The 26,140-nt window shown below is 43.8% G+C and overlaps 1 protein-coding gene across 5 annotated transcripts in view; it reads right to left on the bottom strand.

The window, feature by feature from the left end:
• LOC128901939 (dymeclin) overlaps positions 1 to 26,140 on the bottom strand; it is a 240,007-nt gene that overhangs the window by 166,152 nt on the left and 47,715 nt on the right. For all 5 annotated transcript variants that reach the window (XM_054184095.1, XM_054184091.1, XM_054184096.1 and 2 more), the window contains 2 exons: positions 25,534 to 25,659; positions 23,231 to 23,373 (listed from right to left, as the gene is read on the bottom strand). In XM_054184095.1, coding sequence (XP_054040070.1) covers positions 23,231 to 23,373; positions 25,534 to 25,659 — 269 coding nt within the window. The remainder of the gene's footprint in view (positions 1 to 23,230; positions 23,374 to 25,533; positions 25,660 to 26,140) is intronic.

Here is a 26,140-nt window from a genome sequence, read left to right as displayed (position 1 = left end):
CATTGTGTATATATATATGCACAGGTATATAGACATACAATTATATAAATATATAGATATCATGTATAAACATATAGCCAGATCTTCTATTGACAGACATTCAGAGAATGCCAGTTGCGGAGAGAACCAGTTCCGTAAATATAAAATATCGAGGTTCCATTGAGAAGTCAGCCGTGATTTACTTGGATAAACCTCAAGCCAAACTCGAAATGATGCACGCCAAACCACTTTTTTTCCTAGCAATATCTTTATATTTTTAAACTACATTTCGTATGTCTGTATTTATTTTAATATATTTACATATATTTATATAACAGATCCTCTTGGTTTATATTAATGTAAGAAATAATCCTCATCTAAAATTTATGCATATTTTCATTTCTTTATCTCTAGGTATTTTGATACCTACAAGGTATGTATTTGTATATATACACTAAATATATATTGATATGGTATACTAGGTCATATATATTTATATTATAAAAATGTATTTAGGTTTATATATTTTATATATCGTCACTGTATTTTATTTCTATTCTATAGTTTTTCTATCATATACATACACACACGGAGAACTAGGGGGTATCAAACAACTGTCAACTGCCGTGGCATCTAAAACCATCTCCCATTCTTGGCGGAATTAATTTGACCCAGATTTTCCTTCCAGCTGAGAGTCAACTCTGCTGAAACCTCCCAGATTTCTACTTTCCCTTCTCTTGCAGACAAGGGAAATCTTTGCTCAAGGTCATGATCTGCTCTTCTTCCGAAAAACCAAAACCCCCACCAACTTCTCACATACAGCTTTCCACAAGTGTTCTTAATTGAAGCCCGTTAACTAGAAAATGGTCAGAGGATTTTTCCAAGTATCTTAAAGTGGAATTAATTTTCCTAGTTACCAAATTCAGCCTTGACATAGAACGTACTCAAAAAGCTCAAGAAATGATAAGAAAATAGGCTCAGCTTATGAATTGTTTGTAGATGGCAGTGAAAGAACTTAAAATCACCACATTAAGGGTTCAGAGAGGATGTACATCAGATATGGATGTATATCAGATATTAGAGGCTCCAAACAGAACAGAAAAGAAAAAAATATCACCGTGACTCAACTGCAGAGGAAGGAGACCATTAAATGTAAAAAGATTAAGTCTTTTCCAAATCAGGAAACAAAAAGGTACATAAGTTTTAGCAAGTTCAATGCTAAACCGTATCGAGTCAAGCCAAAAATAACATAGGAACAGCTTGCTAAAGATATAAAAATTAACAGTAGAAGTTTTTTTTTTTAATAATATCAAGTAGACAGCTCCTCAAAGAGGCTAGAAAGCAATGGAGGCGTTAAGGGAGCACTCTGAGAAGGTCAGGCTCTAGCCGACGAGCTACATGAAATATGTCCAATGCATTCCAGATGTACCATCAGCAGATCCGATGCAAGAGCAGTGGAAGGGCAGTTGGTCACCTTCAATCGGATCAAGGCTCAACAGGAGGCTGCCTTTGGATAACTAGTCTTTGAGTGAAGGGTCAGGAGAAGACTTAGGAAGAAATTCAGAATAGCCACAAATGGTCAAGACTAGAGCGCTCAGTGGGCAGCGCTGAAGTAACTCTGCTATCAAATCCTCAAAGTGAATCCGTTAATAGAGAAGCATAAGCTGGTGACTGCAACACCAATCCGCGAAGAACTCCTTCGGATGCAGGACACGACATCTCCATACCTTCCCTGTAGGCAAAGCAGCGACTACAACCAGGAGACACGTGGATAAATTATGATTTTTGGAGAAGATTCAAATCAGGCTCTTACGCAGGTAAGTCGTTCCTACTACAGAAGTCGCGCTGACCCTTCCCCTTTGCATAACATTTCTCCATACGTTTATCTCGCAGACCTTTCAAAACTTTTTCAAGGAGTCAACGAACAGCACCAAGAGCAATCTAGTGGATAAAGAGCACGTCATCAGGGTTTTTAAAATCAGCCCCCCCTTCCCTTTGCACATTTCTTCCCGCTTTCTGTTCCCTTCTTAAAAGAAAACCCAATATTTGGGTAGCCACACAGGAAAATTAATTTCTTTAGCCAAGTTGAGGGGAAGGACAATCCTCAGCTAGCTCAATTCTCTGCGACAGCTCACCACGTGGCCACGCAAATGCAAATATAAGCAAAAAAAGGAGAGGCGGGCCAAAGAAACATGCAGGCAAAAGCGGCAGCATGTGGTTTGAACTTCTTTCAACAGCAGCTCATACTTCCCTTGGATTGAAAGTGAAGGCGGAATTGCACCCACTAAAACGGGATTTCTAAGAGACTTTGTCTTTTTTTTAAAAAAGAATAAAATCAAATCAAAATTCTAAAAGAATAAGAAGTGGCCTAAATAAAGAACTAAATGGTCAGTTTGCATAGCGAAGGAAGATTATCTGTAGATTACCGTACATCTAACGGGAGTACTAACACCTCTGATTTCATACGTATCTTGGAAACCAACAAAGCACTCAGGTTAAAATCTGAAAATACAAAAATCTAATGCAGATCATCAAGTCTAAAGTGCCTAAGAGTCACGGAATAATCTCCTGGTGGAATGCCAGCTAAGCACCAGGGTGATAAATGCACGGTAGGACATAGATACACGTGGCGAGATAAGAAATCTAAGCTACACGCCATAGCAAATTCTAAATTAACTATTTCCATTCAAGAAAGAAATCTCAGAATCGTTATGAACAGTCCCCTGAAAGTGTCAGCTCAAACCTTACAGTTACCCAAAAGACGAAATGATCTTCATATCTCTTGAGTACAACTACCCTTTGCCCCACGCCTTTCATTTGAGGCTGGTCAAAGAAACACTGGAAGACATTTAGATGTTCTGATGGTGGGAGACAAACATAACAGAGCGGTGGATGTGGGACAAACCACCACTTTTTAAAGCTACCAAGATGATCAAGGGACTGGAGGGTCTCTCTGCTGAGGAAAGGCTGAGAGCCCTGGGGCTGGTCAGCCTGGAGAAGAGCAGACTGAGAGGGGATCCCATCAATGCTCAGCAATAGCTAAAGGGCGGGTGGCAAGAGGATGGGGCCAGACTCTTCTCAGTGGTGCCCGGTGACAGGACAAGGGGCAACGGGCACAAACTGGAACACGGGAAGTTCCATCTCAACATGAGGAACAACTTCTTTCCTTTGAGGGTGGCAGAGCCCTGGCACAGGCTGCCCAGAGAGGCTGTGGAGTCTCCTTCTCTGGAGATATTCCAAACCCTCCTGGACAGGTTCCTGTGCAACCTGCTCTGGGTGACCCTGCTCTGGCAGGGGGTTGGACTAGATGATCTCCAGAGGTCCCTTCTGACCCCTACAATTCTGTAATGAGCAGCTATAGAAACACCTGCCTCCACAATAAGGAACGCCCTGACATAGTTATTGCAGCAAACGCCTCGGTTCTAACTCAAACACCTAAAACCAGTGTGAAGTTGCGCAAACATGCCTTACGTCCTCAAGGAGAGCCTACGGACCTCGTTAACTAGTTTTTAATTAGCATTTGGTACAAGCCCAAAAGAGAAAAACAAAACACGGTGCTGCTTAATTAATATCCCAAACACAGCGTTCGTTTCTTTGGGGAAGATGTGAATTAAAGGCCTCCAAACGACATTCAGAACAAATTTTAAAGAGAAAATGTACGATCTACCACCTATTATGTCCCAAGCTTTTATTACCTCCCACACTTCTCACACAGGCACGAGAGTTTAATGATAAGACACCCACACGGGCGCATGGTTATAATTTACGGATAGTGGACCACATTCGATTCCAGTTAAAAGCATTTGGCGTTCTAACAGATTAAAAAATCCCTTCCTACGCTTGAGAAAGGATACAATGATGATTTCCATAACGGCCACCACGCTTCATAAGGAATTATGGCTAGCATGACACCCACACTAAGCAGACACAACTATAAATTTTCATGTATACAGTCATTATTTCTTTTCAAAGTCTGCCTCCTGAGGAGGATAAAGTGACAGGGGAAATGTCAGTTCCGCACAACAAAGGGATCGATTTGTACATAAGGTGCAATAATTGCAAGTATTTCAGGTTTCCACCTTTAGCAGTTGCTTTGTGCTCGTTTCAACTATGCGCCAAACCACGGCGAGAATTTCATTTGAAATTAATTAACCGGAGAGCTCTAAATATCTGCCGAAGCAAAAACTTTTTACACGGTTTATGCGCTTTGCAAATCGACTGCCGCAATTTGCAAATACGCCGGTCCTTGCCATACTGATAAGATGTTGAAATCGCTTTAAAAATGACTTAAAATATCGGGGCATGCCATGGGTTTTAAGACTGGCTGTGGTGGGGAGAGAGAGTGCAAAAGACAGAGGGGGGGAAAAAAACGATGCTATTAAAAAGACAGGAAGAGAAACACTGTACCAGTGATTGAGAACACATTATTTTCCAACACACAAACTGCAACAGCCCACAAGGTTATTTTTTTCGTCTTCCAGTGAAAATACTAAGCAGCCAAATGGCACAGAGAAACGCTTGCTATTTAGCAAGAACAAAAATTCCACAAGTAGCTACAAACGACGTGACAGATCATTAACCTGACTAGACAAGCTCCACGGGACTTTAAAACGTTTTAGTTGACTGATACAGAAATTAATTAGTAGATTTATTTTTTTTTTCCCCCCTCTATATATTGTTCGAAAGAAGTTTACCTAAACCTTCACGTCCGAGAGACTTTTCTGAGTTCACCAAGGGAACAGAAAAACAGTGGAGGAAGAGACAAGACTCTTAAAGTCTAGTGATTATTTTCTTTATATCACTCGATGCACTTATTTAGTAAACTTACACAGTCCCAGGAGGGCCCATATTAAACATAATGTATTTTCGAGTCATGAAGCAGCACTAGCAGAAATGGCAAACCCGCTCAGACCAGCCACGCTCAACAGTTCTCCCTGCGTTTGTTCATTTTAATGCTGGAATTAAATCACTCGCTTGCACCAAGGGCTGTCACCAGGACTTTGTTTTGCGACTGCCACAGCAGCTAAAAATTGTTTGTTTGGGAAACGGTACAACTTTTTGCAAAGCTTCAGAGCGTTTTAGAACTCGGCGTAGGGAAAGTAAATAGATCTCCAGAAGGGGAAAACGTATATAAATCTTCACTAATAAGCAATTCTAACCAATGCAGCAATTATAACAAAAACGTAGTGACAGCAGCCATTGCAAGTCAAAAGTTTACCGAAAAATTAAACAGAACATTGGGCAAGAATAGGAACGTGGCTAATGAGCACATTTTCCATCTATGCTCAGACTATTTCAGGACAACTTCCTTAATTGCAGAAATGTAAAATGCTGCGCTGTCAATTGCTTAAAGCTTTTACATAATAAGCAGTTCTCTAACCTAGATTACACGTAATTTCTGTCCAAGAATAACTGCTACAAAAATCAGAGGCTCTATAGCTTCTGTCCATCTCCCAGGCTGCTCCGACCTAGAAGCAACAACCACCACCTTGAAGACTACATTGTGCAGCAAAGCCCTAATTTAACTTTTAACAGAAATGACAGCACGCAAAATCCCCAAAGTGAAAAACAGAAGAGGAAGTCAAGGAGGGGAAAAAAAATGCCTGAAATCAGTAAAGATCTCTCCATCACAAAATGAGATTATGTTGAAGCATGTCGGCAAACTCCATTCCATGACTGAGATTAGCTGAAACAGCAGGCCTACCTCTAGAAGTGATGGTGTGCAGATCTCAGATTTGGTTTTGGGAGAAGATGCTCCAGATGCTGTTTGAGAGAGACCTGGGAAGACCGACGCTTCTTCTAAAAATGTCAACGGAAAAACATCTTGCCTCCTCTCCCTTCTCAGTCACAGGCAAGATAGTTTAATGAAGTTGAACAAAAGTCATCTCGATAGCTTTCTGATTACAGTCATCTGATTCGTTCTACCAAATGTTTGGCAAGAGGAAAACCCATGGATGATCTCAAGTAAGGTCAGGCTTCATAGCAATGGAGTCCTCTATTTATTCAAGCCTGGGAATGCATCTGTTTGGAGCAGTGCCCAGACTTGCCATTATTCTCATAACAGATCTGTTTGGTTGGGTTTGTTCTTTTTTAATTCCAAAAAAACTACTCCAGATTTCATAGAATCGTAGAATGGTTTGGGTTGGAAGGGACCTTAAAGACCACCTCGTTCCAACCCCCCTGCCCTGGGCAGGGACACCTCCCACCACACCAGGTTGCTCCAAGCCCCATCCAAACCTGGCCTTGAACCCCTCCAGGGATGGGGCAGCCACAGCTTCTCTGGGCAACCTGGACCAGGGGCTCACCACCCTCACAGCAAAGAATTTCTTCCTCAGATCTCATCTAAATCTCCCCTCTTCCAGTTTAAAACCATTATCCCTCGTCCTGGACAACCAGGGGATCAGGCCTAGTCAGCAGGGGTTTATGAAAGGTAGGTCCTGCCTGACAAACCTGATCTCCTTCTATGACAAGGTCACCCAATTATTGGATGAGGGAAAGGCTGTGGACATTGTCTACCTAGACTTTCGAAAAGCATTTGACACTGTCCCCCATAGAATTCTCAGGGAAAAACTGGCGGCTCATGGCCTGGATGAGCATATGATCTGCTGGATCAAGCACTGGCTGGATGGGCGGTCCCAAAGAGTGGTGGTCAATGGAGTTAAATCCAGCTGGTGGCCGGTCACAAGTGGTGTCCCTCAGGGCTCGGTGTTGGGACCATTTCTGTTTAACATCTTTATTGATGACCTTGATAAGGACATAGAGTGTATCATCAGCAAGTTTGCAGATGACACCAAGCTAAGCGGGAGTGTTGATCTGCATGAGGATAGGGAGGCTCTACAGAGAGACTTGGATAGATTGGACCGATGGGCCAAGGCTAATGGAATGTGCTTCAACAAGGCCAAGTGCCGGGTCCTGCACTTGGGCCAAAACAACCCCATGCAGCGCTACAGGCTTGGGGAAGTGTGGCTGGAGAGCTGCCTGGCAGAAAAGGACCTGGGGGTTCTAACTGACAAGCAGCTGAACATGAGCCAGCAGTGTGCCCAGGTGGCCAAGAAAGCCAATGGCATCCTGGCTTGTATTAGAAATAGTTTGACCAGCAGAAGTGGGGAGGTGATTGTCCCCCTGTACTCAGCACTGGTGAGGCCACACCTTGAGTATTGTGTCCAGTTTTGGGCACCTCAATACAAGAGAGATATCGAGGTGCTGGAGCGAGTGCAGAGGAGGGCGACGAAGCTGGTGAAGGGCCCCGAGAATAAATCTTATGAGGAACGATTGAAGGAGCTGGGACTGTTTAGTTTGAGGAAGAGGAGGCTGAGGGGAGACCTCATCGCTCTCTACAGCTACTTGAAAGGACACTGTAGAGAGGTTGGTGCTGGTCTCTTCTCACAGGCAATTAGCAACGGAACAAGAGGGAATGGGTTTAAGATGCAACAGGGTAGGTTTAGGCTGGACATTAGGAAAAAGTTCTTCACAGAAAAAGTGGTCAGACACTGGAATAGGCTGCCCAGGGAGGTGGCGGAGTCACCATCCCTGGATGTGTTTAAGACTCGTTTAGATGTGGTGTTAGGGGATATGGTGTAGGGGAGAACGTTGTAGAGTGGGGTTGATGGTTGGACTCGATGATCCCAAGGGTCTTTTCCAACCTAAATGATTCTATGATTATACGATTCTACCACAACAGGCCATGCTAACAAAGTTTGTCCCCATCATATCTTGCTTGACCTTGCACTATAGAAACCTAATGGTGTTCCAAATATTGTACTTGGAAAATAAAGTAATTATGTCCCCTGTTTAGTAAAACTGTTTTCTTTAGACTTCCTGTGTTCCATTTGCCACACTTCTCTATAAGAAACAGCTCTTAACACAAAAGACCTGAGTGTTCACAGTTGACTACAGAAATACAAGTTCTTCATACCAAGAAATTCTGAAATGGCATCTTAAGCTTTAAGCTCGTATCACGTACAGCCTCAGGACCGAGAGTGGCTAGAGACATTTTAGCACAGCATTCCAACCAGACATCAAAGTGCTCCACACACATTGTACTACCTGGTTTCTAACTGGAAGGCTGTGCGCCATTTTCCTTCTTCAAATGCTTCAATATTGCGACTTCACATTTGTTCTAATTGTGGTTTTCAGATTGTTTTCAACATAATTAAGAAAAAAAAACAACAAAACAACAAAAATACTCCACTTGGTATACCAGGAAAAATGAAATGCTCCTACATTTTCACCACCACCATAAATATCTTTATCAGTGATCTGGACAAGGGGACTGAAGGCACGCTCAGTCGGTTTGCAGAGAATACCAAGTTGGGCAGAAGTGTTGGCCTGCTTGAGGGCAGGACGGCTCTGCAGAGGGATGTGGACAGGCTGGATGGATGGGCCGAGGCCAATGGCGTGAGGTTCACCAAGGCCAAGTGCCAGGTCCTGCACTTGGGTCACACCAACCCCATGGACGCTCCAGGCCTGGGGCAGAGCGGCTGGAGAGCTGCCCGGCGGACAAGGACCTGGGGGTGTTGGTCGACAGCGGCTGAGAATGAGCCAGCAGTGTGCCCAGGTGGCCAAGGAGGCCACCAGCATCCTGGCCTGTGTCAGGAACAGTGTGGCCAGCAGGACTGGGGCAGTGACCGTCCCCCTGTTCTCAGCACTGGGGAGGCCCCACCTCGAGGGCTGTGTCCAGTTTTGGACCCCTCACCACAGGAAAGACCTTGAGGTTCTGGAGCGTGTCCAGAGAAGGGCAACGGAGCTGGTGAGGGGTCTGAAGCACAAGTGTGGTGAGGAGCGGCTGAGGGAGCTGGGGGTGTTCAGCCTGGAGAAAAGGAGGCCGAGGGGAGACCTTCTCGCTCTCTGCAGCTCCCTGAAAGGAGGGGGTAGCCGGGGGGGTCGGTCTCTTCTGCCAAGGAACAGGCGATGGGACAAGAGGAAACGGCCTCAAGTTGCGCCAGGGGAGGTTTAGGATGGATATTAGGAAAAAGTTTTACACTGAAAGTGTTGTCAAGCATTGGAAGAGGCTGCCCAGGGCAGTGGTGGAGTCACCATCCCTGGAGGTATTGAAAAGCCGGGCAGACGTGGTGCTGAGGGACATGGGTTAACGGTGGTTTTGGCAGTGTTAGGCTGATGGTTGGACTCAGTGATCTGAAAGGTCCCTTCCAACCTAGGCAATTCTACAAAATTACAGAGCATCATCAAGAAGTGCCCCTTCTTCCCTACAAGCATTCAGTACCTTTGCTAAAACTAAGGAGTTGAAAGTTTAGGGTCTCACCTCAAAGATTTCCACTGAAGATGCTGCAACGAGCATACGATGCCTCTGTGAGCATCCACACCCCAGAACCAGCACAACACCCAGCTTTAAACCCATAAATACACATCCTTTGCCACGCAGAGCAACAGGAAAGCTTTTATACCACGCAGCCTAGAACTTGCCATTGGCGTTTATGTTTGATGGCGACCCTCGGGGCCTTTTCTCTCTCGAGAAGAGAGCTGAACAGCTTCTGATATGTCTACACAAACACTTCAAAAGCAAAGTATTTGGAGAGTAATGTAGGACCAGCTTATGCAGTTGGAAAAAAAAAAAAAAAAAAGAAGAGCCTTCCGGCATGCAGCCTCGAGTTAAATTTCTGTCGAAAGAAATGCCGTGTCCCTTTGCCAGGCCAAAATAAAAGTTTGTATGCCTGATAACTCTAACACAGGATTTTCCTTGAGTATACATAGGAAAAATAGCTAAGAACGTTCTAAGCAAATGATTCGCTTCTCATACATTCTACTGGCTAATCCTTCTCCCCACTTTTTTGGAATTTCAATTCACAAAGCAATGTATTCAGGCAGACATTACACGACTGGCAGAGTAAGAACCCGTTGCGAAAGAGCTATTTCTTGCCTGCAAAGTCCTAGTTCATTTACGCCCTAATTCCCATCTGCTGAAAACTACGTTTGTTCTTAAAGGCTCAAAAGAATTTCTAAATCCACCTTTTCCCAAGGGTTCAAACCCAGCTACGTGACAGACATCTCAGGAGGGATTCTAAAGGTTAAATTTCTCTAATGTAAAACTAAGGTTTAGGTACTGAGAACACACTCTGAGTGGCAGAGCAGAGAAATTCGGTTACTTTAGATGGAGCAGTTGAGGGTGATGGTAGTTCCCCAGGTAGCATCTCCTGAGCGCAGCAACAGGAGGAAGGGTGGGCACGCACACCTGCGTTTTGCAGGAGGAGGAGTTATAATAGGATGGTAAAACGTTGTCTTCTTTTCCTTTCTTCTTTTTTTTTTTTTTTTTTTTTTTTTTAAACAAAGCGAAATGCAAGACTTCAGTTTCCCCCTCCCTAATTCTCTAAAAGAAGAGAGAGGAGGAAAAGAAAACAGCCCAGTTCTGGGCTCCCCAGTTCAAGAAGGACAGGGAACTGCTGGAGAGAGTCCAGCCGAGGGCTACCAAGATGATCCAGGGACTGGAGGGTCTCTCTGCTGAGGAAAGGCTGAGAGCCCTGGGGCTGGTCAGCCTGGAGAAGAGCAGACTGAGAGGGGATCCCATCAATGCTCAGCAATAGCTAAAGGGCGGGTGGCAAGAGGATGGGGCCAGACTCTTCTCAGTGGTGCCCGGTGACAGGACAAGGGGCAACGGGCACAAACTTGAACACAGGAAATTCCATCTGAACATGACGAACAACTTCTTTTTTCCTGGCAGCACAGGCTGCCCAGAGAGGCTGTGGAGTCTCCTTCTCTGGAGACATTCCAAAACCGCCTGGACACGTTCCTGTCCAACCTGCTCTGGGTGACCCTGCTCTGGCAGGGGGCTGGACTAGATGATCTCTGAAGGTCCCTTCCAACCCCTGCCACTCTGGGATTCTGTGCTCCTGTGAAAACAAAAATCCCAAACAAAGTGAAAAGCAAACGCCTGTGTAAGACATGCCTGTTGCCCCTTCCTAAAACCCTTCAGCCACCGCACTCGCTGTGAGCATCCACCAGGACATCCCATTTGTGAAGACTCTGCCTGCTATAGACAGCAACGACACACAGGGCGGTGACTCCAGGTCTCATGGTGGAAAGAAGATCTGACGCAAAACATCCTCTTGACAGCCCTGTGCATCCCATTATAATTACTTTATTGAAGCCTCATTATTAAGAGCCAGGTGAAGTTGACCTGAAAAAGCCCACTGATACACATCTTTCACCCTCAAGCACCCTAAAGACTTGTCCATTGCCCCAGATACGGGTTAAAACTTGAAGTCCTACAAGAACTGTTTAATACAGAAGACTCATGTATGTGCATAGCCAAAATAAATGGAGTTAAACTGATTCTGAATGTTAGCTGTGGCATAAAGTCATCTCATTTAATGTGAAAGTTTTGTGTGAACTAAGACCAATGGGAAAGTAAGAATTTTTGCTTCAGTCAGACTGAGACTGCAAGTCTGTATATTTAACAAATTCTCACAATGCTGAGCAAAAATCCAAAATATTAGCCGGAATGCTACGAAATTCAGTCCTTCAACAATCGTAAGGATTTGTTCCAGAGTTAGACTCATTCTGAAATTTTTCATTTAGACAGAAAACCTTGTCCTGTTCCTGACCACAATTCTCTTACGAAACCTAGTTTCCAAATTTATTACCTACGCTATGCAGCAGAAGAGTGACAAGGTCTCAACTCTGTCATTATTCATATCCACAACAGGAAGACAAGGTTTGGATCTCGGCCAAGGAAAATCCGTCCACTGAATCACAGCGGTTCCCCAATAACAGTCTACTTCAAACCTCACAAAAACGCTCCAAAAGGAGCAGAAAAGAGGACGACGTCTGGCACAATGGAAGACATGCTATCCAGAAACCCATCTAGAAAGGCCAAACATGACAGCATTTGCTTAACATTCTCAATCAAAATAACGCGCAAGGGCTTGTCCGACCAACATGCTCCCCATTTTCCATGGGCAAGCCCCTAATGATACCCCCACGAAGGTAGTTTCTTTATCATTAATTTCTTTGCACATACATTCACATCAGGAATGGTTTTTATGTCCGCAACAGTAATTTACACATAGGCAAGAGCTTTCACGTTAGCCAGCCAAATCATAGCTGTGTTAAAAGAGATATCAAAGAGTCATCCTCCTCCCTACATCTACACTCCACCTTCCCAGCTCCAAGTCATCCCCATTCCTTCTGTCTTACGGGACGTAAACAGAAGATGGAAAGGACCAGAAGACAATACTGGAAACTCGTGCAATAAGGGATTTGTTTCCGTGCCTTCCTCCCCGACCTCTCATATATCTAGACTTTCTCTTAGGTTCCATGGTGAAAGAGATACAGCTGTAAGTATATAATGCATAGTTTTATTAAATATTTTTTGATGAAAGATCAAATGAATAAAGCTGCATTCCAGCTATGGTGCCGCTAGCAGAATTTATATTTCAGGATCCCAATACCATTCCCAGTAAAACTGTTAGAGAAATCTTTCTTCCTGGAAAGGGTTGTCAAGCATTGGAACAGGCTGCCCAGGGAAGCAGTGGAGTCACCATCCCTGGAGATATCTAACAGACAGGTAGATGTGGTGCTGAGGGACATGGTTTAGTGGTCATTTTGTCCACATTAGGTTAATGGTTGGACTTGATCTTAACAGTCTCTTCCAACCTAGACAATTCTACGTTTCTGTCTTCCTTCGGTTGCCAACATCGAAGCCTTTAAGCCCTTTCCTAAGGTTTAATTCTTGGAAGCTATGCCATCTGAAGATGGATTGGGTAGCACACGTACATCCCTGTGTTACTGCAGTAAGTGGTCTAACAAAAAAATATTGCCTCTCTACAAACCTCCCCTTCGCTATACCAGCTAGGACACCGTTAAAGCTCTTCTTCTAAGACCCAAAGCCCTTCTCTTATGGACACCCTTTGGGAATACCACTGTCAGCACCAAAGCATCCTTCGCAAGCAGACACCGGCAAAGTGCCATTTCTTCCCACTTGCTCCAGCCCTTCACCTACAATAAGTGGGGAGCAGAATAAGCGGGCAGCCTGTCCTGATGTGACTGGCCCTCCCAGCCAGCAGCCCAGCACGCACAAAAGCAGCATGCCATAGAATCATCGAGTGGTTTGGGTTGGAAGGGGACCTTCAAGATCATCTAGTTCCAACCCCCCTGCCCTGGGCAGGGACACCTCCCACCACACCAGGTTGCTCCAAGCCCCGGCCAACCTGGCCTTCAACCCCTCCAGGGATGGGGCAGCCACAGCTTCTCTGGGCAACCTGGGCCAGGGGCTCCCCACCCTCACAGCAAAGAATTTCTTCCTCAGATCTCATCTCCATCTCCCCTCTTCCAGTTTAAAACTGTTCCCCCTCGTCCCATGGCTCCCCTCCCTGATCCAGAGTCCCTCCCCATCCCTCCTGGAGCCTCCTTCAGGTACTGGAAGGCCGCTATAAGGTCCCCCCAGAGCTTTCTCTTCTCCATGTCACTTAGGTCTGAGCCATGTCCCCCAAGCTGTGACGGTTACAGCCATCAGCCGGCCCTGGACTGACACAGCTTGGCAGCAGCACGGCTCTGGACTTGGTGCAAATTCGAAATCCAAATAAAAATCAAATTACTGAGAAGCAAGCAAAAATTCACACTTTCCTATAAGGATAATAATTGAATTTCCATGTAATACCGAAATTTATTTTTCAATAATGGAAATCCATTCTTTTCACCAGGATGTCTATTCCTAGGTGCCACATTCTTTTCTTGTTAATAGTATTTTTCTTTCCCCAAAGTGAGTCACTCTGGAAAATGCCACTCACTTGAAAGAAAAAAAATAAAATAAAATAAAATTGACAAACAAAACCCAACTGTCACGAAAATTAATGTTCCCTGCTCTATACTACGACTACCACATACCGATAACTTAAACTTCAATCAAAAAAGAGAAGTTCCAAATTACTCCACAATAGTAACTGGCTCCAGGACAAGGAAATAAAATTTAAATCTGCAACTGTTAAAACAGTTTCTACTAATACACTGCTAAGCACATGATCTGTTTTGGCTTTGCTCTAATTTGGCTGGGAAGTCTTTCGCAGAAAGAAGGAAAATGTTTTTGATGGCTCGTTCAAAAGGAAAAATAGCCATTTATCAGGTTATGTAAAAATCTCATACTTGTGTTGGAAACTACAGTTTGGCAGAACACATTTAATTACCATTGGCTCTGCTGGAACATCAAGGAAAAAATAACTACGTTATAATCATATTAAGGGTTTGTCTTTGTTGGTTTAAGACAAAGATTTTAGTCAAAGGCCTCATTAAATCTTAGATCATTCTTTGCAGAGCTTAGCTCCTCCGTGGGTCTACAAAAACAAGGAAGTACAGCTAAAACCCATAGAAATAAAGAAAGATGGAAAGACTTCCAAGCTTTTTTTGATGCTCAAACATTAAGAGGAACATTTTCCCCTCTCAAACAAAAGTTGTTCATTAGAAACTAGAGCGGTTGAAATGAAACTATCTGTGAAATCAAGCCTCAAAAAAAAAAAAAAATCAAACGCTTTGGCCCATATAGGCAATATTTAAGTACATACCCAACAAGGCTCAAGAGAAAACGTACTACGAGCCCCGTCCAGGCAGAGTGCGGCTCCAGCAAGGTTGTACTACCTCAAAAATCGCAAAATTCATCACAGCCAAGATTTTCATGGCATGTCCACTTATCCTCCAAAACATTTTTGTCTCTCGCTATGCAAATTCAACGTATTCTTCGCGTACTAACCGCGGTTAGAAAAATGCGCCACACAACCGAACTGAAGACGACGTAGCGTAACAAAATAAAAATTACAGATTTAGGATTCTGGTGGACGCAGAAAGGTTCTGTACGAATCTGCAAGACTGCAATTTTGAAGTACAGATGTCCTAATGCCCACAAATATTATCGTTACAGATTAATCAGATTCAAATGTTCATTCCATTTAGAGTTTAAGGAGTGAAAGTTTTGCTTCATAATACACTTCAATTTGATTCGTTTCCCTTCGAGCCCCTGCAAAACCTACCGCAGGCAACACAGTATTCTGTTGCACCGCGTATATTCAACAGCCAGAATGACATCTTTCCACTCGCATTAATGACTTTGTTAACAAGGCAGTTAATTATCCACCTCCTTCTGGACAGGTTCTAAGCATTGGCAAGAGAGCCAACCACTTTCTGCAAGGAACATTCTTGCCTCGTAAGTACCAGCATTAATTAAGAGTTCACCTGCGAGCTCCTCGTGTAAAATATTCTTTATATTTAAATATTGCGGTCGGGTAAACTGACAAAGATTAAGGCTACATTCATACCAAATCCATATAGACGAGATCCGATTTGTTCTGTAAATTAAAACGCCCACTGCTGATTGGAAAGCCATAAGCTCTGCTGTATCGGCAAGACGTACACGTAGGAAGTTCTGCTGCGTTAATTTAAGGATTTAATTTAAGGATTTAATGCAATTAACGGGTCGGGTAAGCAAACTCACTGCTCCTCTCGTCCACTTCAGTGACAGGCGTTGCCTCCCTCACCTCCCAGCCACGTACGATTACGTCCCTAACTGAAAAAGTACTCTTTCATTTCTTATTTTTAAATTCTACTCCCTTTCCAAGGCAAAGGCTGTTTTAATTTATTTTAAGCTTTGAAGTAATTTCTCCTCTCCCCCGACAAAATTCTTGGTAAGGCAAATAAAACTGTTTCAGAGCTTGAACGAATTTCATCATGACACAATACTTCCAACAACCGACTTGTGCTGCTCCTATCAGTAGTTCATTCTATGCCCAACATAATAGATATCATATGAATCAACTTTTCTTCTTTCCCTTTGTACACGTTAAAAAAACCTACCAGACCTCAGGAGTTATTCGGGGAAGGGGTTAAAATACAGATTTTCATTGCAGATGGGTTAAAAAAAAATTAAGTAACCCATCTTTACTTGTTTTGGGGAAGGAGCAGGAAGCTAAAGGCGAAAGGGAACGGGAAAGTAAAGAGAAAACACACACTTTCAGCTTCCCCACGTCACCTATCACGCATGAATAAGAAAATAGATAAAAGAAAAATAAAATAACAAAGCAAAAATTCAAAATAACATGGCAGCTTTACAGTCCGCAGCACAGCCTTTCCTTTTCTGGAGTCTTTACAGATGTGACCAGTAACGCAAAGACAAAATCTAACAAGAAAAAAGGTGTTGAAACAGAAGTGCCCGTGCCAGCCAAGAGGCGAAGCAAGTCCCCTGCTACGCTGAACTGGGACGGCTGTTCACCTGAACGACCTGGTGTCCAAACGCTCCCACCACAACAGGTGCTACACGAGAATCCGGCAGGAGGAGGATGGAGAGAAACAAGTTAATGTGTAATTTAACAACAAACGTGGCTTTGGATGAATTTAATCTATTAGCAGACACGGAGCAATAAGGAAAAAAAAAAATAAAAATCTATTGTGCTTTCTCGATGTTCCTCACCTCAACCTGGATTGCAACTCAGTTTCTCTTGTCCGTTCACTTCCCAATCCCTCCCAAGGGACCCGCCAGTAATCAGATATGAAGAGTAACGCCGTTTATAACGTGGTATCAGTGCACCTGAAACCAAACAGACCATCCTTTCTCCTGAACTGAGCCATTTTCGTCAGAAGTGGTGCAGCAGAACACCCCCTCCTCAGCGGTTCACCGCAGATATTTTCAAAATTATGAAGAATGAATGCCTTACGGAGTTGTAAGTCACAGGTGTTACCTTAATATTCCATATTCATGCAAAACACCCCACCCTTTCGGTCACATATTAACCCTACATACTCTCTATTTATCACCCAGAAGGATGAACCACCAAAAAATTTCAGATTTGTGAATACTTCGTGAGCAGCACTGTGGCCTACCGGAAGAAGATGCCGAACCTCAAGGCTTTGATTCCCAAATTTTGGTCCGTTTCTTGGATGGCACGGTCAAGCCCCTTTATATGTTCAAAAATGAAGTGGAAATAACGGTGTTTACAAGCTTTTTAAAGCATTTTCACATTTATGGATAAAGTAAATGCTATAAAGGAGATGAACACGCTTGTTGACACTGGATCACAAAGCCAAGAGGTACAGATTTCTTACCATTCCCTAGTTGGAATGTGTAGGACTTTAAGAAAAACTCAAGTATGACACTTTTAAAAAAAAATAATTAACTGATTATTGAAATTTTATAATTAAAGTATTGTATTTACCTCCATTTCTGTAATTCTCTAGAGCTGAGAAGAGTTTGGAAAGCATGAAATGCCTCCTTTTCACCAGCATAAAATTCCTTTCTCCCAGCCCTAGCGCTTGCAAGATATCAAGTTTTAAAACTTTTGTTATTACAATACATCAGCTTGATTCTTGGTTTCCTTTAACAAGCAATTTCCCCTGAAGAATTAAAGAAGAAAAATCATTTTTGAGCCAACAGGTTCTCTCTCTTTTTTTTTTTTTTTTTTTTTTTATAATGGGTTATTTGAAGCTGCTCAGGTTTTGGAATATCAGGATAAATGTCAGGGAGATAAATCACCAACACACCTCGTGAAACTTGCTGCAGCGCTCTCAGTAAACAAGCTGGAACATATGGTTATAATTATGATTTGTACGACCACAGAAATCAGAAGCTCTAGTCACGAACCACAGCCTCGCTACGCTATGTATTGGAAATACGCTCTGTACATTCCCAACCACGGTCCCTACCTTAAAAGAGCTTAAATTCTACACACAGGGCAAGAGACAAGTCACTGGTGTAACGGTGGACTGGTGGCAGCCAACGGTCTTCCAGGAGCTTCTAGGTCTCCGAAGGAAAGGAAAAAAACCCTACTGTTTGTTCCCTGTCAATGTCTAAGTCTCAGGAGAGTCAATAGAAAGCTTCCAAGAACTATCAAGCCCAGGACCTTACAGTACAAATTGCTCTTCTGGGCAAGGATGCTTCGCTATCAGTGTCATCAGCACCTATGAAAAGAGCAGAGGTCCCACAGCAAAAGTCTCTGCTACCTGTCCAGCTGGTTCTACATCACTGGTGGTTTACTGTCAAAAATACGCTGGTGAAGATTACAAGAAAGATCAATTCGACAGGGCCAGAGGAGGCCCCGGAGATGCTGGGAGGGCTGGAGCCCCTCTGCTGGGAGGACAGGCTGAGAGAGCTGGGGGGGTTCAGCCTGGAGAAGGCCCCAGGAAGACCTTCCAGCCCCTTCCAGTGCCTCAAGGGGCTCCAGCAAAGCTGGGGAGGGACTCTGGATCAGGGAGGGGAGCCATGGGACGAGGGGGAACGGTTTGAACCCCCTGAAGGGGTTCAAGGCCAGGTCGGCCGGGGCTTGGAGCAACCTGGGCTGGTGGGAGGTCCCTGCCCAGGGTTGGAACTAGATGATCTTTAGGTTCTTCCAACCCAAACCATTCCACGATTCTATATCAAAGGAAGTATGAAGAGCTTGACAGTGAACACATCTCTGGCCTGCAGAGGTTTACGCCAGAGGCAATGTTTTACTGTGCTGCTGCGATTAAGACAGAAGATGAGTTTTATCTCATGGAAAAAGTCAACGAGGGCTCTCAACGGGGACACATTCAGGCACCGCTCTGATGGCAGTTCAGCCCAACTTCAAACCAGCTCCTATGGAACTCACGGCACCACAGCACAGGTTTCAGTCAGGAGGAAGCTGCTGGGCAGCTTTTGGAGACTGAGCCTGCCACAGCTATTACACCACTGTTAATTATCAACTACTCAGTCTCAAACGACATGGGTTTGAGCTGCAGGCACACATTTCGCTCCAGTTTAGACACATCTTTAGAGAAACTAAGAAAAAGGTTAAAGATCCGGACGCTATCTAAATCTTTGCATTCAGGCAGGTCAAAATGCCACGATTACAGTGACAAGAAGATGACGCCGTTACAGACTAAGCAAGAAGGAAGATGAACAGAGAGAAGGGGGAAAGAAGTCGCAGATCTACATTTTCATTCTGGTGAGCACAAACAGGCAATTAAAGATTGACTAAGCACCAGGGAGACAGACGAGGTTGGAGTTACGTAGCAGATCCTACACCAGATCTGTGAGACATCATGAAAAAGCTCTGGATGGGAGAAACAGCCAGCCTGAAATATTTGTTAGGAGGAAAAATAAAAAAAACCAAAACAACACACCTCGGTGGAACTGTAATAACAGACACATCATTAGCAGCTTTTTGTGCCTCTCTACTTTGACGTGTTTTAATCTAGATATTACAATTCAGAGCACATCAAACTGAAGAGGAAAAAGATATTAACGTACAACGCTAAATACGAATAAATAGTTTTCTTGGGAAGTTAAAGATAACCACGCAAGTGTTGCTATTAACCAGAAAGTAGCACCAAAAAATACAGGAATAAGCTATATGTAAGTCACAGACAATACACCACAGGCCATCAGATGCCTCCAAATACGCAAATGCCGAGTGACATAATGCAAAGTGAAGTAGATACTTACAGGGTAGAAAGTCATTAACGGGCAGGAATGTTTTCCAGTTCCAACCAAAGAGCACAGACATGAGAAAACGAGTCATTATTGACCACTATACCCCGAATTCTGCAATTTATATTAATGCTACAACAGTACATTTGTGGGCCAGATTAGTTATGATGATTGCTCAGGTGATTAACGAAGATGAATCCGGCTACTGCCTTTTCATTCATTTCTTGCAGGTACAACGCTACATTTATAATCATCTAAACAGCACAAACTAAGTCAACTAGATCTTACCGTTGCAGTAACTACTAGAGTACTGCAAGATGCACTGAAGCGTTGTTGCTTTTTTAATAGCAAAATATAAACTGGATCAACTCTTTCGAATGAAACCATTGAAACTGACTCATTTTTCAACAGTTTTGAGTGGCACCCGCAGTTTCCTTTCTCAGCGTTATCATCTGTTTGGCAGTTCCTCACTGTAACATGAAATTTATTTTGCAAGAAATCAAATGACTAATTAAAAAAAAAACAAAACAAAACCTTGCTCGCCCACAAAAGTTCTCTCAACTTGGTCAACTGCGGACCGTGAACTGGCAAATGCTAGTAATACTCCAAAAAAAGAGGAGGGGATTAAAATCCAATAAGAAAAAATTAATTTTTGGAGGCAAGGTGGTTCAACGTACCACGTGAACCAAGAGAAATGAATTTCTAATGTCTAATATATGAGCTCCAATCTCTACTGCCACGTATACGGATGTCATTTATGCATCGACAACGTAGCAGCAGCTCTTTACAATTATTTTGCAGACCTACAGCAAGACTGCAAAGACAAAGCAAAGTTGACTCAGTATAAAAGAATGTCCTTAATGAAGTTAAAATATCACTATTTCCCCCCCCCCTCCTTCCAAACCCACAATTGCTTATTTAACTGCTGGAGGGTAACATAATTGGCAATACAATTCTAATCAAGGTATTTTATATACAGGATGGAGAAAGGTACTCGCAGGCAGTCAGAGGGCAAACCAAGGAGAAGTCATCGGCGGGAAGACGTTGCCCGTATGGATTTTCAGGGTTGAGAGGGGGGAAAAAAAAAAAAAGCAGCCTATGAAGGACGAGAAGCAGTAGAAGGTTAACTGTGGGAAAGGGTAAACTTGGTCTCGTATCGTGGATAATTCTCACTTCTGCTGAATCACAAGGAAGGAAAAGGGGGGGGTGGATTTGAAGTACAGTGCTTCTAAGAGTGTTGATCTACCGCTGTTGTGCAAGTGTCTACAAAAATATGCGCAATGTAATACATGGTAACACAGATGACTGTGGTATCAAGTTAAATTATTTCAAATTAACAAGTACAATAATTATTTTGGGCCTCCAACTCTCATACAAAAAATGAATTCTTAAAACCTGGCTCCTACCTCCTTTGATCCCAAATAGATTATATTTTGACTATTTCACTAAACTTGTTTTAAGCATTCTGTGGTTATTTAAAAGACATTGAGCAACAAAAATTTTCAATTCTTCCATTCTTCTTTCAATTCTTACCCTGTGAAGATTACAAAATACGCAAAAATAACACAATGCAGACATCACGTCTAAGTCTTCCACATCCGTTCATTGCTCAAAGCTTGTTTCTGTTCCATAACAGACTATCAGTTTGTGTTGCTGTCTCCTAAGCTGTATTTCGCTCTACCCATGTACTTGCTGCGATATAGAAGAAAAGATTGCAAAGGGTTAATTTGGAGATGGTAATGGGCGTGCAAATATGCCACTGACTCAACCAATCCCATTGCGGCCCAGTTTCATCCGTAGTCCAACATGGCATACAGGCAAATAATCAGACGCAAAAAGAAAAATTAAACAATTGTTTGGGCACAAAAAGTATTTCTGTTTTCTAACAGGGTGTGGTACTTATTCCACACACACACACACCCCCACCCCCTTTCCCAGGCAGGTCATTAGAAAGCTCTTTATAAAGGCTCTTTTACTTAAAGCTTGAAATGAAGATACTTAATTCACTGGGAGAAGGAGCTGGCACTTCAGGTACTCACGAAAGAAGCAGGAAAATAAGCGTAGGAGTATGCCAAGGGAGTTGTTAAGGGAATGGTTCAAGAGGAGTGAAGGGGGTGGAAGTGTAGGAAGAGACAAGAACAGCCGTAGGCTAAAACCTGGAGAGTTTGCATTAAGAAATACAAACTCGATATACAAGAAGTAAAAAAAAAAAAAATCAGGGGGGGATACGATATCAGAGGAGCCACAGAGGAAGGCAGGAGCGGTGGCAGCGTGGATGGACTTCACAACTCAATCAAGTAATCAGAAGGGGGAGGGGGGGGGGGAAAAGCAGCGCTATTTTGCCTGTGGTAGCACTAAGGCAGAAAGACACTCACGCGTGAGGTTAGAACCAAGAAGAATAAACCCATCAGGTAAGCAGAGGTACCAAAACACGCGGTGAGAACCGCTCTTCAGTCACAAGCACAAGTACAACAAACCACGTACTGAAAACTGCTTCGGAAAAACGTTTTAAGTGCAATTTTTTTCTAGCAATCGAAAAGAAGGAAGGGAACATACCTGCTGGGACTCTCGAATAAAAAGGTTTTAGGGAACAATTTAATTAATTTCTCTTCTCTGTTTAAATAAACTGCAAACCAAGCAACTGTTTTTTTGATGCATTTACATTACAGGCACAACCCAACCATCGCAGCGGTCGACCCTTGGGCACGTAAACTGGAAACCAGAAGGGAGGCGCGTGTTCCAGCAGCACACTGAGCTGCGTGTAACCTCATCTTACGCAGGAGCTGCGACACGTTTAGGCTACGCTGCACCCGGTTCGAGAGACGTGCTCTTTTACTGCCTCCATGAGGAGATCCACGCGCACTGTCACAGGCTGTAAAACATTTTCTGGCAGACCATTTTGCGGCCTGAACTTTAATATCCCTTAGGGATGCTGACAGTGAATGGATTGCACAAAAGAGCAAAATAAATAGTATCAGTTTTAACAGCAAATGACTCGGAAAGTGTTTACTTAGGTTATCGGGGAAAAAGAAAATAACGTGTACCTTTACTGTTAGCAACGTGTTGTATTTTATTCCTATCAGATGGAAAAGAAAAACCTTTAGGAAGGATTTTTATATGTAATACACACACCAATAAAACACATCTGGTGCGGGGAAGAGAGTAACCACCAACCAAAACGCAGTATATAGTACAAAAAAAACCCACGAGAACCCTTTTTCTTAACAAAAAATGGCATCAAGTCTTTTATATTCTTCAGGCGGTATCTCTCTATAGCAAACAGTTCGCCCACAAAAGGTCAGAGTCTAGTCATCCCATTCAGGAAAAAACATTAGTCAACCTACTGGGAAAGGCATACACTAAAATATGTGATAAAAATCCCTATTTATGCCACTCCCTTACATCACAGAACCCTTCAGCCTGGGAAGGGACCTCTTGAAGCCACCTAGGCCAACCTTCTGCTCGAGCAGAGCCGCAGGGCGGGTCACCCTACCCTAACTGAGCAATTATGAAGAATAAAAGACGCAAATAAAACTATTTCGTACATTTTAAGTAACTCAAGGCATGTGATTTATCACATGGGGCACGAGTTGGTTGTTTGGGGCTCTTTTTTTTAATGTCTCAATAAAAGAAAAATAGGGACTAAGCACTACTTTTACCATGTGGTGTCCTGCAGGCATCATCGTTACGGGTCCTAACTCATCTTGAGATGGACCACATACGATTACAATCCAAGCAGGCCTGTGGACAGCTTTTTTTATACTGGTATCACTTGTTGAAAAAGAAACGGGCTACAGGTGTGTTTGTAAGAGGTGACATAGAAGGCAACACTTCATAAGGTTTGAAATATAGTTTATAGAAAGGAAGACTCACTTGCCACCCCAGAGGCGATTCCGTAAAGCAGTCCTCCTCCGTCTGTTTGCGGCTGAAAGACATGGGTCCCCGGAGGAGGGCTTCTTTCTTGTCTAATGAAATTATATAGTAAAGTTTTCACAAGTCTGCTGGTATACGGGAGACTGAAAAGAGAAAGAAAACAGCTTTAGTTGACTCACAACCCGCAGAAATTGGCGCAACAAAGCCCGGGCAGGGTGCAGAAGGCTGGCGTTTGGCATTGAACACAGACAGCAACTCTCCCAGTCTCCAGCAGACTGGAAAGGGAAAGAACGCCAAGGTCTCGCTCATGCGAAGCTGCCCCGACTTCAGCAGGGCTCAGCAGGAGCAACTTCCACAGCCGGATCGTGGAAACGTACTGTTTGTTTTCTTTTTTTCAATACTACTTTTAAATCAATCGTTAGATTTCTGGAATCATTGTAGTCCTTTACCTCAAGACACAACGGGAAAAATATTTATGCAAGGAAAAAAAACCATTGTATTCGTTCAGTTTTCACTCCATGCTTTGGTTGCACAGGACAGGTAACAATAGCTGTTCTCCACACAACCCCCACCCCGTATTTTTGGCTGTGTGTGCAGCTGGGCCCAATTTGCAAAGACCAGTGAAACAGCTGACCTCCCATCAATGATTCTGACAAACGCACGTAAAATTTGTTGGATTTAAATAAAAGGTCACCGTAATTACAAAACGGAGAAGGATTTCCACAGAAACAAATAGCTGGATCCCGTGCCCAAATGATTCAGAGGCGGACAGACAGGGGCTGTGTTATGATGTCCTCCAGTCCCCTCTAAGCAGTGCCCCTCCAACTCTTCCCATTGCCCAAATTCCCACCTCTCTCCCCAGAGGCCAGGTACCTGCTGCTCCCAACTTAGACCTACACATACTATCTCTTCTGCCAAGAGAAGGGAAGTGGAAGGTGGTGATTCTGCCCCTCTGCTCCGCTCGGGGGAGACCCCCCTGCAGTGCTGCCTCCAGCTCTGGGGCACCAACAGCAGAAGGACACGGAGCTGTTGGAGCGGGGCCAGAGGAGGCCCCGGAGATGCTGGGAGGGCTGGAGCCCCTCTGCTGGGAGGACAGGCTGAGAGAGCTGGGGGGGTTCAGCCTGGAGAAGAGAAGGCTCCGCAGAGACCTTCCAGCCCCTTCCAGTCCCTCAAGGGGCTCCAGGAAAGCTGGGGAGGGACTCTGGATCAGGGAGGGGAGCCATGGGACGAGGGGGAACGGTTTTAAACTGGAAGAGGGGAGATTGAGATGGGATACTGGGACGAAATTCTTTGCTGTGAGGGCAGTGAGCCCCTGGCCCAGGTTGCCCAGAGAAGCTGTGGCTGCCCCATCCCTGGAGGGGTTCAAGGCCAGGTTGGCCGGGGCTTGGAGCAACCTGGGCTGGTGGGAAGTGTCCCTGCCGAGGGCAGGGGGGTGGAACTACACTACTACTTTAAGGTCCCTTCCAACCCAAACCATTCTGATTTTGCCCCAAACCCGCAATTCCTTCAGTTTAAGTACCACCAAACCCCACAAACACCGAGGCTCTTCTGCCCCCAATTGCTCTCCCCGCCCACTACTGAAGTCTGCCCTGGGCTCCCTCTGCCTCCCTCCTCGCCCTGCATGTCACCCCGGAGCAGGACCTCTCTTACATCTAGTAGAACTTTCAGAAAACCAGGCAAGAGATACATTTACCAACAAGCTGCCCACACAGAATTTAAAGTTGAAAGAGGATGGATGGTAGCCTAAAACACGTACAAGCCACCACGACAAAGGATTTAAACAAAACAACCGACTCGCCAGAACAAGTGGTATTCCTCACACAACCGAGTTCACCACCTCCTAAGTATTTCCACTATTGCGTCTTAAAACCCGGCGTAGCACATACGTGCTATCTTTTGGGAGGCTGCTATTTATTTGTAACACAAGAAGGCTCCTTAGCATTTCTGAGGCACGTGGGTTCTCTAAACTGCGGCGTTACAGGACAAGACCCACAGCTGAATCAAAAAAAACCATGCTGAAACGTAAAAGCTCTTTTAAGTCAATGAAATTACCCTCAAAAAGTGAAAATGGCCTCCAAAACAGTTTCACTGAAGTCTGGGCTGTGAGATTTAAACCTGAAACCTTCCAGCAGGCTTTACAGATGTTTGGTTTTGTGTTCTGGGGTTGGTTTTTTTTTTTGAGCAAAACAAGTTTTCTATCTAAATGTACGTCGCTGTCTTTTCTTTTGAAGCACAAACAGCCTGAACACGGCATCAGAAGCGTTCGCTTTAGCCCTAAGTTACCCCCCTAGAACGCGACGTACCATCGACCGTGCATCAGGTATTTGTGAATGATGCTCTCTCGTAGAATTTCTTTGTGGAATAACTGGCAGGAGAGGAAGACGATGAGAGTCGTCACAGCTTCCAAGGAAATGCTGTATGTAATATCTCTGCAGGGGGGGAAAAAAAAAAAAAAAAAGGAAAATTTATAAAGATTGATCCACTGGGTTTGTTTACAAATTGACTTCCAAGAAGACTCGGTAGCTTCACCTGACGTTACACCCTGTTTAGCACAGCGAGTTTCAATTGGGAACACGTAAACAACAAATTCGAAAAACCCAGAATCATTTTGTACAACAATGGGATGCTTTTCTTAAACATAAGCATTTTTTTTTTAGATGCCAAAAAGACAAGACAATGTAAAAATATCGAGGTATTGCCCAGAACATTACGGCTGCAATTTTCAGACTACACTTCACTCTAAAAATAATAAATACATCTCAAAAGCGTGTCCTTTGTCCTGTTAAAATACAGTTGGCATAAAACCATCACGGTAAGTCGGGGAAATGTCCGGGTAGCCAAACACAGCTCCATCCGCCAGGAAAAGGAGATCCCTAAGAAAGGAATATAATATACAAACACTAGTTTAAG

The sequence above is a fragment of the Rissa tridactyla genome, chromosome W (genome assembly GCF_028500815.1).
Source record: "Rissa tridactyla isolate bRisTri1 chromosome W, bRisTri1.patW.cur.20221130, whole genome shotgun sequence".
NCBI lineage: Eukaryota > Metazoa > Chordata > Aves > Charadriiformes > Laridae > Rissa > Rissa tridactyla.
Note: the sequence above shows the minus strand (reverse complement) of the source record. Positions and strands in the feature narration are given on the sequence as shown.